At 43.7% G+C, this 13,370-nt stretch overlaps 1 protein-coding gene and 1 non-coding gene across 2 annotated transcripts; one reads left to right on the top strand and one right to left on the bottom strand.

Annotated features, from left to right (window-relative positions):
* Positions 1-317: 317 nt before the first annotated feature.
* Positions 318-12,100, bottom strand: MRPS25 (mitochondrial ribosomal protein S25). The gene is made up of 4 exons (XM_059663705.1): positions 11,829-12,100; positions 6,545-6,651; positions 1,285-1,372; positions 318-599 (listed from the first exon to the last, which is right to left on the bottom strand). Exons 1-4 carry the CDS (start codon positions 11,960-11,962, stop codon positions 407-409), a joined length of 522 nt encoding a protein of 173 aa, XP_059519688.1. The 5' UTR covers positions 11,963-12,100; the 3' UTR covers positions 318-406.
* LOC132215979 (U6 spliceosomal RNA) lies at positions 7,746-7,848 on the top strand. Its single transcript, XR_009448668.1, has one exon. It is a non-coding gene; the product is annotated as a U6 spliceosomal RNA (small nuclear RNA).
* Positions 12,101-13,370: the final 1,270 nt, after the last annotated feature.

The raw sequence follows: 13,370 nt of genomic DNA, 5'->3' as shown, positions 1-13,370 counted from the left end.
AGGAGGAAAAGGTCAGCTGGCTTTAATTTAAAAGTGAGCACTACACAAAGGTTTGCCCCGGGATTTCTGAAAGATGCCCAGAGAGCCTGAATGGAGGGAACATCCACACTGCCAGCCACAACTAGCTCCAACCAGACTCAACTGAATTTTCAGAGTAGGATCTGGAAGAGGAGTCGAAATCAGTGGAGACAAGGAAAAAGCCACAAGACCAAGATGTCAACAGGCTGTGGCCCTACACCTTCCTGATCCCAAAGTCCTGTTCCCATGCAGGCCTTCCTCCTGTGCCTCGCAGACTGGATACACACCATGCTGCTGGAATTAAGGAGCATTTTATTGGCAGAGTCTCTGGGGACAGAACCAGGATCTCCCTGTGGCCAAGGTAACCCTCGCCCACAGGCCTGGGGCCTTAGTCCTGGGCACTGGCTTTCAGAGTTGCTTTGTACTTCCCTGTCATCTCCTTGGGTAAGGGCACCAGGGCCGGGCAGGGCACCTGCCCTTCCACCTCACAGATGCACTCCCGCAGGCAATACTTTCGAGGTCCAAAGTGGGCTGGATGAGAAAGCTGCTTTTTCTCCTGCTCTTCTTGCTTGAGGGTTTCCCTGCCAAAGAGCACAGACAGCAACAAGGTGTTGGCAACAGTGCTCTGAGCCTCTGCGAAGCACAGAACTTCTCGGAGTGGGCGCCATCCTCAGCCGGGGAGACGTGGATCTCCTGTGTCTCCTAACACGCTTCTCACTCCTCAAACCTACCCCTGCCCTCCACAGGGAAGGCCTTCAGTATGTGAGCAGTGTCAGGCCCAGGGCAGGAGGCACTTGGAAAGCACACTCGCGCCAGGCCAGCACAGGAATAGTCAGCCCTCAGACAGCTGAGGGGCAGCTCCATTTCTGACAAATGAGACCATCAGAATAAAGGGGCCTGGAAATGCCTCCAGGTGCCTTCTCAAAGATATTCCACTTCCTTCCCTTCCCTTCCCTTCTTTCCTCCATGGAGAGAAAAGGGATGTGTCACAGCAGGCCCCAGGGTTGGTCACCTACCATCTCCAAACGGGTATGTTTCTGGCCACACAGTGCAAGTATTTTAGCTGCATCTCAGCTTCCCACTGACCAGGAGGGATGGATGACTTACTGTTACACATCTGGTGAGCAGCCAAGTCAGATGGAATGGACTCTCCAGCCCACACTCTGGTGAGTGTCTGGCTCACAGTCAGAGAACCTGTCCCTTTCCTCTCTCAAAATCTCTGGGCTAAGACCTCTGCTCCCCTCCAGGTCAACCCCAGCAACTCACTCATTCTTCCCCAGGATTTTTTTGATGTGCTCCATGATCTCTTTATTGCTCTTGGTCTCTACATCCACGAGAACCTGCTCACCAGTATCTGAAAACAGAAAGCAAAGGGGGTGTGGCTGAGAACTCAGAAGAGCGTTCCGCAGCCTCAAACGGTGATTTGCTGTTTGCTGAGGAATATTTTAACAATAAATATATTTGTTTACATAACCCATTATATACTACCACTTATTTTCCGATATTTCTTTGTACATGAGCAGATATAAATTTTAGGTATGTACAAAAGCATACTACTTTAATAGAAAAATTCCATGTTCATGGATAGAAAGATTCAATGTCATTAACATGGCCATCCTCCCCAAACTGGTCTGTAGATTCAATGCAATCCCTATCAAAATCCCAGCAGATGTTTGTGTAGAAACTGATAAATTTAGCCTAAAATTCATGCAAAACAATTTTGAAAAGAAAATGGAGGAAGGACATTCATTTTCCAATTTCAAATTTACTATAAGCTACAGTAATCAAGTCAAAAACAGACTACAGAGTGATAGAACAGAATTGAGTCCAGAAATAAACCTTTATATTTATGGTTAATTGATTTTCAGCAAAGATGCCAAAACAATCCAGTGAGGAAAAATCGTCCTTTAAACAAATGGTGCTGGGACAATTGGATAGCCACATGCAAATAAGTGAATGTAGACTTTTACTCCCAACATTAAAAAAAGAAACAAAATACTCAAAATGGACCAGGGACCTACAACTTCTTGAAAATCTTTAGAACCTAGGCAAAAATATGCCATCAAAAACATGATTATAGCCCTTACCCATTTGGCTCAGTGGATAGAGTGTCGGCCTGCGGACTGAAGGGTCCCAGGTTCGATTCTGGTCAAGGGCATATACCTTGGTTGCAGGCACATCCCCAGTAGGGGGTGTGCAGGAGGCAGCTGATCCATGTTTCTCTCTCATCGATGTTTCTAGCTCTCTATCCCTTTCCCTTCCTCTCTGTAAAAAATCAATAAAATATATTTAAAAAACAACAACATGATTATGGAAAAAAACCTAATACACTGAATTTAAAATCCAAAAATTTTGTTCTTCAAAAGGCACCATAAGCAATAGACTGGGAGATAATGTACAGAATGCATATATCTGATAAGACTTGTATGTCAACTATATAAAGAACTCAAAACTCAAGACAATCCAACTAAAAAATGGACAAAATATGTGAATAAACATTTAACCAAAATTAGTCATTAGTCATAACAATGAGCTATTAAGAGTGGCTAAAAAATTTTTAAGTGGGCAATACTAAATACTAGTAAGGGTGCAGAGTAATGGAACCTTTCTTACATTACTGGTAAAAATGCAAAACATTACAGCCAATTGAGCCAATGAATTAAGACAAAAAAAGAAAAAAGATTGATAAGGAAGAAATAAAACTGCATTTGCAGATGACAAGATTGTATATGTAGAAAATTCTAAGGAATTTAGAAAATAAACTATAATGTGTTTATAAGCAAGGTTGCAAGACACATTCCATATACAAAAATCAATTAGCCCTAGCCGGTTTGGCAGCCCACGGATTGAAGGGTCCCAGGTTCAATTCTGGTCAAGTGCATATACGCCGTTGCAGGCTCGATTCTGAGCCCTAGTCAGGATGCGTGTGGGAGGCAACCAATCAATGTTTCTATCTCCCCCTCCCTTCCACTCTCTCTAAAAGTCAATGGAAAAATATCCCCGGGTAAGGATTAACAACAACAAAAATCAACTATACTGCACTGGTCCGAATGTAGTGAGTTATCACAAATGACTGTATACAGTCTGTTACATATTGAAAAATCAACTATACTAACCAAAAAACTGAAACGAAATATGGTATTTAAAAATACCATTTACAATAGTCACAAAACATACTCAATTCAATATTGTTAAAATATCCATACGCCTCAAAATGATCTATAATGTAATTCCAATCAAAATCCCAACAAGCTTTTTTCCAGAAACTTGCCCAATTTTAAAGTTTACATGTAAATGCAAAGAACCCAGACTAGCCAAAGGGAGTGGGGAGCAAAAGCACAAAGTTGGACTTACGCTACCTGATCTGAACACTTATAAGACTACAAAAACCAAGGTGTGCGATATTAGGACTGCACTAGTGTAAGGACAGACATAGGTCAGTGAAAGAGGATGAGAGTTCAGAAAATTTTTAACGGACAAAAGACACAATTATACCCTTTACAAAACAGATATTTGAATAGCTAATAACAAAAAGTTATGAGAAAATGCAAATTAAAATTTCAATTAAAACCCACAGGAATGGCCAAAATTCTTTTGTATATGGTAAATTACATGACATAAAAATCACCATCTTAACCATTTTAAAGTGTATAGTTTGGTGGGTTTTGGTACATTCAAAATGTAAAACTATCACCATTATCTAGTTCCAGAACTTTCTCATCACCCCAAACAGAAGCTCTCTTGCCAATTAAGCAGTCATGTCCTATACCCCACACCACCCCAATCCCATCCCCTAGCAAACACCACTGTCTTGTCTCTATGGACTTGCCTGTTCTAACATTACATATGAGTGGGATCACAACCACATTCTTTGGTTATGGCCCCTTCCTCAATCTTCAAAGCCAGCAGTGTTTTATATCTGGCCATTCTTCATAGTCACATGGACCTCTGATTACAGCCAGAGAGGTTCTCTGATTTTAAGGTCCATGTGATCAAACTACTGCCTGGAGGTGAGATGGCTCAATCATTTTGGAAACCTATTAGGCAGTTTCTAAGAACATGACACATCTCTTCAGCATGAGGCAGAGGATCTGAAGAGCTGAGCGCCTGGGTCCACAGAGACAACTTGTGTGAGAAGATACTACAAGCACCTTATCTTAGTAGCCAAAACCTGGAACAACCCTTCACAGCCAGGGAGGCGCGCCACTCAAAGCTTCCTTTGAGGAAGCCCTCCTGCAAGGAGCAGCCAGCTGAGAGCCCAGCTGCTGTTTCTGGAACCCAAAAGAGCCACGCACAGGCTCTCCTTGGCCGAGGTCTAGGATCTAGCCATCTCTGCTCCGAGTGGAGCTACGACGTCCCCTGGGGCCGGCCCAAACCTCCTAAGAGCTACACCACCATCTTAGGTGCCTCCTGTCCAGACCGCCTTCCTTTTCCCTTTCCTTTTCGAGATGTCAGACCTGCTTTGCCATATGAAGATTTTCCCTACCCACCCCTCTTTTATCTCTAATAAATCTCATATTTCTGTCTTGGTAGTTAATAAAAACGCATGTGTTCATCAACAGGTGAATGGATAAATAAACTGTGGTATATTCTTATAATGGAATACTACTTAGCAATAAAAATGAATTAACTACTGATACACATAACATGGATAAGTCACAAAAACATGAGTAAAAGCCAGGCACAAAGTACATACTGTGAGATTCTATTTATATGAAATTCTGAAACAAACAACAATAAACTATGGTGAAAGAAATCATAACAGTGGTTGCTTCTGGTGGAATGGGGAATTAACTTGAAAGTAGCACTAGAGAACTTTCTAGAGTAATGGAAATGTTCTTCAGCTCTGGCCAGAGTGGTTCAGTTGGATGGAGCATCATCCTGTATACCAGAAGGTGTAGGTTCGATTCCTGGTCAGGGCACATACCTAGGTTGCTAGTTCAACCTCTGGTAGGGGCGCATGCAAGAAGCAACCAATCGATGTTTTTCTCTCTGTCTCTCTCAAAATAAAAGTAAAAAATTTAAAATCAATAAAAATAGCCCAGCCGGTGTGGCTCAATGGTTGAGCATCGACCTATGAACCAGGAGGTCCCAGTTCAATTTCCAGTTAGAGCACATGCCCGGGTTTTGGGTTCGGTCCCCAGTAGGGGGTGTACAGGAGGCAGCTGATCAATGATGTTTTTCTCTCTCTCCCCCCCCTCTCCCTTCCTCTCTGAAATCAATAAAAATATATTTAAAGCACTGGCTGGTTTGCTCAGTGTTTAGAGCCTCGGCCCACGGACTGAAGGGTCGTGGGTTGGATTCTGGTCAAGGGCATGTACCTCAGTTGCAGGCTCGATCCCATGAGCCAGTCCTGGAATGTCCAGGAGGCAACGAATCGATGTGTCTCTCTCACATCAATGTTGCTCTCTGTCTCTCCCCCTCCATTCCACTCTAAAAAATATCCTCAGTTGATAACAAGTACATATATATTTTTGTAATCAATAAAAGTATTTTTCATCTTCATTGGGAAAGTGGTGACATAAAACACAACTGTAGGAACTCATCAATCTATACACATTAAACCTGTGCATTTATTATGAGTAAATTATACCTCAATAAATTTTTTTCAATGCAAACACAATATATACACAAAATTGTCATACTACCCCTACTCTCTTCACCTACTTAGCTTGCTCTATTGTTTTTTCATCACACTTACCTTCTAGCATACTATCTTGTTAAGTTTCTTGTTCTCTCTCCTGCTAGAGTATTATTTCTACAAGGGCAGAGATCTTTGTATGGCTCCCTGACACCCAAGTACCTAAAACAGTACCTGGGTACCTAGCATATTTGCTAAATAATCTGGCCATTTGGGGCCAGAAATAAAATGGGAAGAACATTATTTTGTTCCCCAAAGCATTTCCCATTCTAGACTTCATTTGATTCTCTTAACCATGTAAGGTCGATGTATGCCTTTACTTAAGAAATAAAGCAATGGGAATGTTTCTTGCTCAGGGTCAGAATGACTGAGAGCTGGACCAAAATCTCTGGTCTTCTGACTTGTGGGTACTAAGCCATATTTAACTGAATAAAGTTCACTTGGTCCCAGGTGGACACACACAGACATACTTTTCAAGAGAATGTGGCCAGCCTAAGAGGGGCTTTGGGAGACAGGAGAGGGAAGGTTTCCTGGGAGAGGTGGTGCCCAAGATGAGTCTTAAAGGATTATTTTTTTAATTAAATAAGCAAAGAAAGTAGAAAGGGGATTTCATCAGAGGGCTGGCATGAGCAAAGGTATAAACAAAGGTGTGGCAAGGGAATTTTGAAAAATTAGTCTGTGTGGTGTGAGGCATATGAAGGCAACAGGAAACAAGTCTGGCAAAGGAGAGGGAAGAGGCATCCAGATCTCAATGGCCATTGAAGCCAAGGTGACAGGACAATGTTAGTTCACAAGAGCTTGTACCTCAGGTCACCTGACTGCTATGAAAGGAAGGACGGATGGGAGGAAACAGTCCTGGAGCCCAGCAGAGGCCCCCTTACTCACCTAAATAGAATCGAAGGAAGGGTGATGGTGTCATGTTCTTAAACATCATGATCTGCACCCAAGGGTTTTTGTATTGGATTTGAGGTATGTTGAAAAACACAAATTTCCTGCAAAGGAGGAAAAATTAAGCCCATGAAACAAGAGTTTTTAACCTAAAATTTTGCATACCTATGTATTCATTTTTCAAGGGAAAAGGTCTGGAACTTTCATCAGATTCTCAGAGGACTCTGCCTCCCAAAAAAGGCTGAGAAAAGCAGCAGCTTTCAGGAATGTTAGTGTGTTCTCTGAGTGTGGGTATTCAGACTCCTGGTTTGCCATCTGAGGGAAAAGAAATCTATATCCCTACCTCACACTGCACACTAACCTAAAACTCACCAAAGCAGAAGTATAAATGTAAAAATGGAACTATGAATATCTTTGATCTTTATTTAAATGATGGTTACACAGGTGTATTCATATGTAGAATTCATTGAATATATATACTTCATGTAGATTGTACAAAAATTTAAAAATATACAATAAAAATAATAGAATATTTTTATTATCTAGAAGTGGAAAAACCTTTCAGCTTAGAAGATTTAAAATATAAGTGTAACTACATTAAAACTTATGATGCCGAAGCCGGTTTGGCTCAGTGGATAGAGCGTCGGCCTGCGGACTGAGGGGTCCCAGGTTCGATTCCGGTCAAGGGCATGTACCTGGGTTGTGGGCGCATCCCCAGTGGGAGATGTGCAGGAGGCAGCTGATCGATGTTTCTCTCTCATCGATGTTTCTGACTCTCTCTCTCTCTCCCTTCATCTCTGTGAAAAGTCAATAGAATATATTTAAAAAAAAAAAAAAAAAAACTTTTGCGGTCCTGGCCAGGTAGCTCTGTTGGTTAGAGCATCATCCGGATACACCAAGGTTGCAGGTTGATCCTCGGTCAGGGCACATATAAGAATCAACAAATGAATAAACAAATGGAACAACAAATCTCAATCTCTCTTCCTCTCTCACTCCCTCTCTCCCCCTGCCAGTCTGTCTCTAAAAAAATCGAATTTCCTTGTCATAGAGTTTTACCCATCATTAGTTAAGATTTACAGTTCAACAAGAACATAGGGCAAAAGCCACAAGTAGGCAGACAGCCAAAAAACCTATGATCATATGAAGGGATTCTCAATATCTTTCCAATAGTCATGCAGATTAAAATATAATTGTATCCGTGCTCGCTTCGGCAGCACATATACTAAAATTGGAATGATACAGGGAAGATTAGCATGGCCCCTGCGCAAGGATGACAAGTTCGTGAAGCGTTCCATATTTAATATATATATATATATATATATATATATATATATATATATATATATATATATATATATATATATATATACACACACACACACACACACACACACATACTAGAGGCCCGGTGCACAAAATGTGTGCACTCGGGAGGGTCCCTCCACCTGGCCTGTGCCCTTTCACAGTCTGGGACCCCTTGGGGAATGACCACCTGCTGGCTTAGGACCACTTCCCGGGGGATTGGGACTAAGCTGGCAGTCAGACATCCCTCTGGCAGCCCAGGAACCCTCAGGGGATGTCCACTTGCCAGCGGGGAGCAGGCCTAGCTGCAGTTGGACATCCTTAGCACTGCTAAAGGCGGGAGAGACTCCCACCACCACCGCTATACTGGCAGCCGTCAGCCTGACTTGTGGCTAAGCAGAGCTCCCCCTGTGGGAGCACACTGACCACCAGGGGGCAGCTCCTGCATTGAGCGTCTGCCCACCGGTGGTCAGTGTGTGTCATAGTGACCAGTCATTCCCAGTCGTTCTGCTGTTAGGGTCAATTTGCTTATTACCCTTTTATTATATAGGATATATATATATATATATATATATATAAATAATTGCATTCACCCCTTAGATTGCTAAAGATTTTTTTGAAAGTTATAGAAGTTCCTTGGCTGGGTAGCTCAGTTAGTTAAAGCATCATCCCATATGCCAAATGGTTGCAGGTTGGATTCCCACTGGGCACATACTTAGGTTGCGGGTTCAATCCCCAGTTGGGGCACATACTGGGGTAGCCAATCGATGTGTCTCTCTCACATCAATGTTTCTCTCTCTCCCTTCCTCTTACTCTAAATCAATAAAAAAAAGTTACAGAAGTGAGGAAACATTTACTGAAGAGTATAAATTGGTTTAACCTCTTTAGAGGTCAGTTTGGAACCAGCAAAATTTTAAAAGCATAGATCTTGACTCAATTCTTCTACTGCTTCTAGATATTTTCACATTTGAATGTAAAGATATGGGTGGGGTTTACTATAGCATTATTAGTTACAGCAGAGGAACAGAAAAAACTTAAATGCCCCTCAACAGAGGTCTGACTGAATCATTACAATACAACTGTGTGTGTGGATCTCTCTCCACCTACTCTCCGCATTGAATGGTTAACCTACATGGGCTATGGAAACAGGATTCCTTGCCCTCTGGATTCTGTTGCATTCGGCCAACAGGGAGCACCGGCAAAACTGGGAGGGAATAAAGTCACGGTGTTTATTTCACCAGCATGTCCCCTGGCTGAGTCCCAGGCAAAGCAGCCCTCTCTGACTTCCCCTCACTTCCGCTAGCCTAGACCTGGAGTCTTGCACTGTTCCCTGTGGTTTCTTTTAGCCAATCCTCCCCACACCTTTGTCAGTAGTCCCTTAATTAAAGGCTCCCCAAATAACTGAATTTATTTATTTTTTATTGACTTTAGAGAGGGTGGAAGTGGGGGAGGGAGGGAGGGGGAGGTACAGAGGGATAGATGTGAGAGAGATTCATCGATCAGTTACCTCATCGACTGGAGATCGAACCCACGACCTAGGTATATGCCCTGACAGAGAATCAAACCCATGACCTTCTGGTGCAACCAACTGAACCAAACCAGCCAGGGACCAAATGATCTGAATTTAAATGCACCCTTCGCAACCTGCCCCATACACCAGAGGACAGAAAGATGTGAGTGGTACATAGGACAGAAGGACAATCACCCAACTACTATTTTCTAGCTGTATGACCAGGGCAAGTTAGTGCTCTGAGCTTCAATGTTGATGCCAGAGAGATGACAATGTAAGACAAGCGGTCCAGACTGCAGCCTGAAGTCTATTTTCAAGAAGATAAATTTGACAGAATCAACAGAAAGCCTGACTATGTGACCATTTATTTGGGGAGACTTCCATACTTGGGGCAAAATCTGAGTTGAAACGAAAGAAAAACAATGACAATTATTAATTCCAGGGAAAACAAAAATCTTTACAAAAACAAAAAGGAAAAATAATCATAGTACTCTATTTGGCTCAATTGTATGTAGTGTTTTCAAAATCATATTAATTTAAACGTTGAATATTCTATCCAAATTCTGAAATGACTATGTTGGGAAGACTGGGGAGTGGGAGGGCCGAGCATTATACATGTGTTGAGGTTGGGCAGTGGCAATGGTAGTGAAAGAGCTAAACCCACATCTTCCATCGTGACAAGGTATGATCATGTCTAAAGCTAAGAAAGTGAGAAGGAGCTCTCGAAGTTACTTAACTATATGGAGGTAAAACTCTAATGGTTCAAGTTGAAAGCTGCCGCTTCTAGGGGAGGAAGGGGAAATAGGGTGCTACTTATAAGCCTTGAAGACCAGGAGAGCACACAGGACTAGAAGCTCAAAGACTGAATTTACCTTCCTAGGCTTGACCTCAATTCCGGCCCTGCAGCAGAGAATCCCAACATCGCAAATAAACCAAGACATATACCGGTGTGGAATTTTTCACACCCTAAACTACGAGGACAAAGATTCAACAGGATCGTTAAATGGTTCTTGCTGCAGCATGGGCAGAGACTTAAGAACGGTAGGCAACTTCTAGTTGAGCACCGCACTTTATTCTCAAATCCCCACAGGCAGGGTTTTACAACTAAGGCGGTCAGAAAAATTAAGTAAACTGCCCTCAGTCAACAACTAGTAAGTGAAAGCACCAGGGCTGTGATTAGCATCTGGACTTCTTTACACTGTCCTGTCACTATCAAATTAGCCTAAATCCTGAGGCTCAGGGCAAATGCAGAACTCAATAAATACTAACGGTTGTTACTTCTCTTTCTGCATCTTAAAGGCAAGAACACCTGGCACAGGTGAGTAGGGACTTAGCCCTCAGTGAACAAACCAGTTCCCCACACACCCAGCAGACAGCCCAAGACTATGGCTACCCCGGGGCTGTAGTGCTGGCCGCTAGCACTTGAAATGAAGGGACAGCTGAAATGCTGAAGTCACACGAACAAGCAAAGAAAGTGCAAGTGGGGCTAGAAAGTGCAGGTCAGGCAGGTTCAAACCCAAGGGCACGAAATTACAAAAAGGGCACAGGTGGGAAAGGCAAGCCTTACCACTCGGAGCAAGACACACACATGGCTGGCTGTATCCTATTTACCTAGAGCAGTGGTTCTCAACCTTGGCTGCACATTAGAATCACCTGGGAATCTTTTTAAAATCCTGATTTCTGGGCCTCATTCCGGAGGAATCAGGATTTTGAAAAGATTCCCAGGTGATTCTATTGTGCAGCCAAGGTTGAGAACCACTGACCTAGAGGACATTAAAATACTTGAGCAGGTGAGAATAGGACTTGCACACTTATTTTGAGTGGTTGGCCTTTTAAAACACCAGAGGTTTACATATGAATCTGAACTTCTGGCTTATTGACAAATCTGAAATTCTCCCCGGAGCAGAGGTGGCAGGTTGCCTAGCCTCTCCGTGCATTTCCTGGGCACAACGGGGTTTCTGTACAGACCAACGAAGAGAAGACACACGCAGCTTTCAGAGCCTGCGGCGCATGCAAGACATACAACCAGCAGCTGTTACCGCTCTCACTGCATCCCCGCAGCGGCCCTGGAGCATCAGCACCAGCCCCTTTGGGACACTGACAGCAACGCGCCCAAAGCCAGCAGCCGGTGGGAAAAGGACCGGAACTGGTCCGCCGCCCCTGGGCTGGGCTCCACTCAGACGGCTGCCCCCGCCCCCTCCCCACCGCCGGCCTGGGGGTCCCAGGCGGTTATGGAGGCCGTGGCCCCCCGGTTTAGCCTTGTCCTCCCCCCGGGAGGAAGGTGGGAGGGAGGCTGGTCCTCCGCTCCCGACCTCAGCGGGCACGGCGTGGCCAAGCTGCTCCAGCCTCCAATTCTGTCACATGGACCAACCTCGGGGGCCAGACCCAGAATTCAGCGCTGTCCCGGGTCTCCCCGTTACCAGCACGTTGTTCTAACCACGGGGGACGCCCTCACGGGCGCGGACTGACCTGGCGCCTTCGCCCAGCTTCCCGTGCGTGTTGTAATTCACCGTCATGACCTTCACCGTGTCCTTGAACACCACGTCCCCCTGGCCCAGGTACTGCAGGGTGCGGCGAATCGGGAAGCGGCCTTTCATGGGCATGGCTGCGCTGGTCGAGCCGCGAAGCGAGCGGCGAGGAGTGACCAGAGCAGCAGACGCCGCCGCCGGCGGACCTTCCACAGCAGCTCCTCCGCGCAGTTTCCACTTCCCGCGCAGACTCACAGGAGATTCCTCCCGGCAGCCAACGCGGGTGCCGCAGGGCAGCCTGGAACTTGTAGTCCTGGGCTGTCGGTGCTTTGAGACGGGGTTGGGGGTGGGAGAACGTCCAGATTCGCTTTAGAGCACCCTCTTCCTGAAATGTTTCGTTTTCTATGTAGTCGTCTTCTCCCCCACAAGGAAAAATATTTTTAAATAGGATCAAACTCAATCACAGACAACAAAGTTACAGCAGAACATAAATCAGGAGAGCTGAGTTCCGATACCAAATCGGGGAATAACTTTCTATTCAACCTCAAATAAGTCAGTTTTCTTTCTCTCAGCTTCTCCAGTTTCAAAATGAAAGGTTCGAACTATGCAATATCTAACATTGACTTAAAAAAACTGATTTGCAAAAGAAAAAGAAAACTTTGGGTATACCCCTTCCAGATTTAACCACTTAACACCTCTGGACCTCAATATTTTTCATAAGCCAAATGTGAATGACATGCATTTCTGAAGTACTACTGTTACTGATCTGAGAACATTATTTCTCCTTCACTTTTGAAGGATAATTTTGCCAGATATAGGACTCTAGGCTCGTGGGGGGAGGGGGGGCAGTCTTTCAATGCTTTAAATTTTTCACTCCACTGTCTTTTTGCATAGTTTCTGACCAGTAGTCAGCTGTAATTTTTATGTTTCTTTATAGGTAAAATAGTTTTTTCTTCTAGCTTCTTTCAAGATTTTCTCTGTCTTCGGTTTTTGCAGTTCAAATAAGATACACTTAGGTGTAGATGTTTGGCATTTATGCTGCCCAGTATTCTATGAACTTCCTGGATCTCTGGTTACTGGTGACTGTCATTAATTTTGGAATGTTCTTAGCTATTATTGTTTGAAATATTTCTTCTTCATTCTCTTATTTTTTTCTCTCCTTCTGGCATCCCAATTTTACAGCTTTTGAGATTTTCCCAGAGTCTTTGATACTTTTTTTTCTTTTACACTTCAGTAAGGAAGTTTCTGTTGACCTATGTTCAAGCTCACTGGTTCTTTCCTCAGCTGTGTCCTGTTTACTGATGAGCCCATCAGAGGCATTCTTTGTTCGTTTTTTCCCCCCAGCATTTCCTTTTGACTATTTCTTAGAGTTTTCTTATCTCTCCTTACATTACCCATCAGTTTTTGCATATTATTTACTTTCACCATTAGACTCCTTAACATAATGTTAAATTCCCTGACAACTCCAACATCTGTGTCATATTGAATCTGATACTTTGTCTCATCAGACTTTCTGTTTTGTTTGCCTTTTTTGGCATGCTTG

This window comes from Myotis daubentonii, chromosome 14 (genome assembly GCF_963259705.1).
Source record: "Myotis daubentonii chromosome 14, mMyoDau2.1, whole genome shotgun sequence".
Classification (NCBI taxonomy): Eukaryota; Metazoa; Chordata; class Mammalia; order Chiroptera; family Vespertilionidae; genus Myotis; species Myotis daubentonii.
This window is presented reverse-complemented; position numbering and strand designations above follow the sequence as displayed.

Bases quoted from the DNA above. Each gene is read 5' to 3' on its own strand.
- MRPS25 (XM_059663705.1), bottom strand. From the start codon at position 11,962: ATGCCCATGAAAGGCCGCTTCCCGATTCGCCGCACCCTGCAGTACCTG. The intron at 6,652-11,828 runs GTCAGTCCGCGC...CCTCCTTTGCAG, and splicing joins AAGCTGGGCGAAGGCGCCAG to GAAATTTGTGTTTTTCAACA. The intron at 600-1,284 runs GTGAGTTGCTGG...GCTCTTTGGCAG, and splicing joins AAAATCCTGGGGAAGAATGA to GGAAACCCTCAAGCAAGAAG.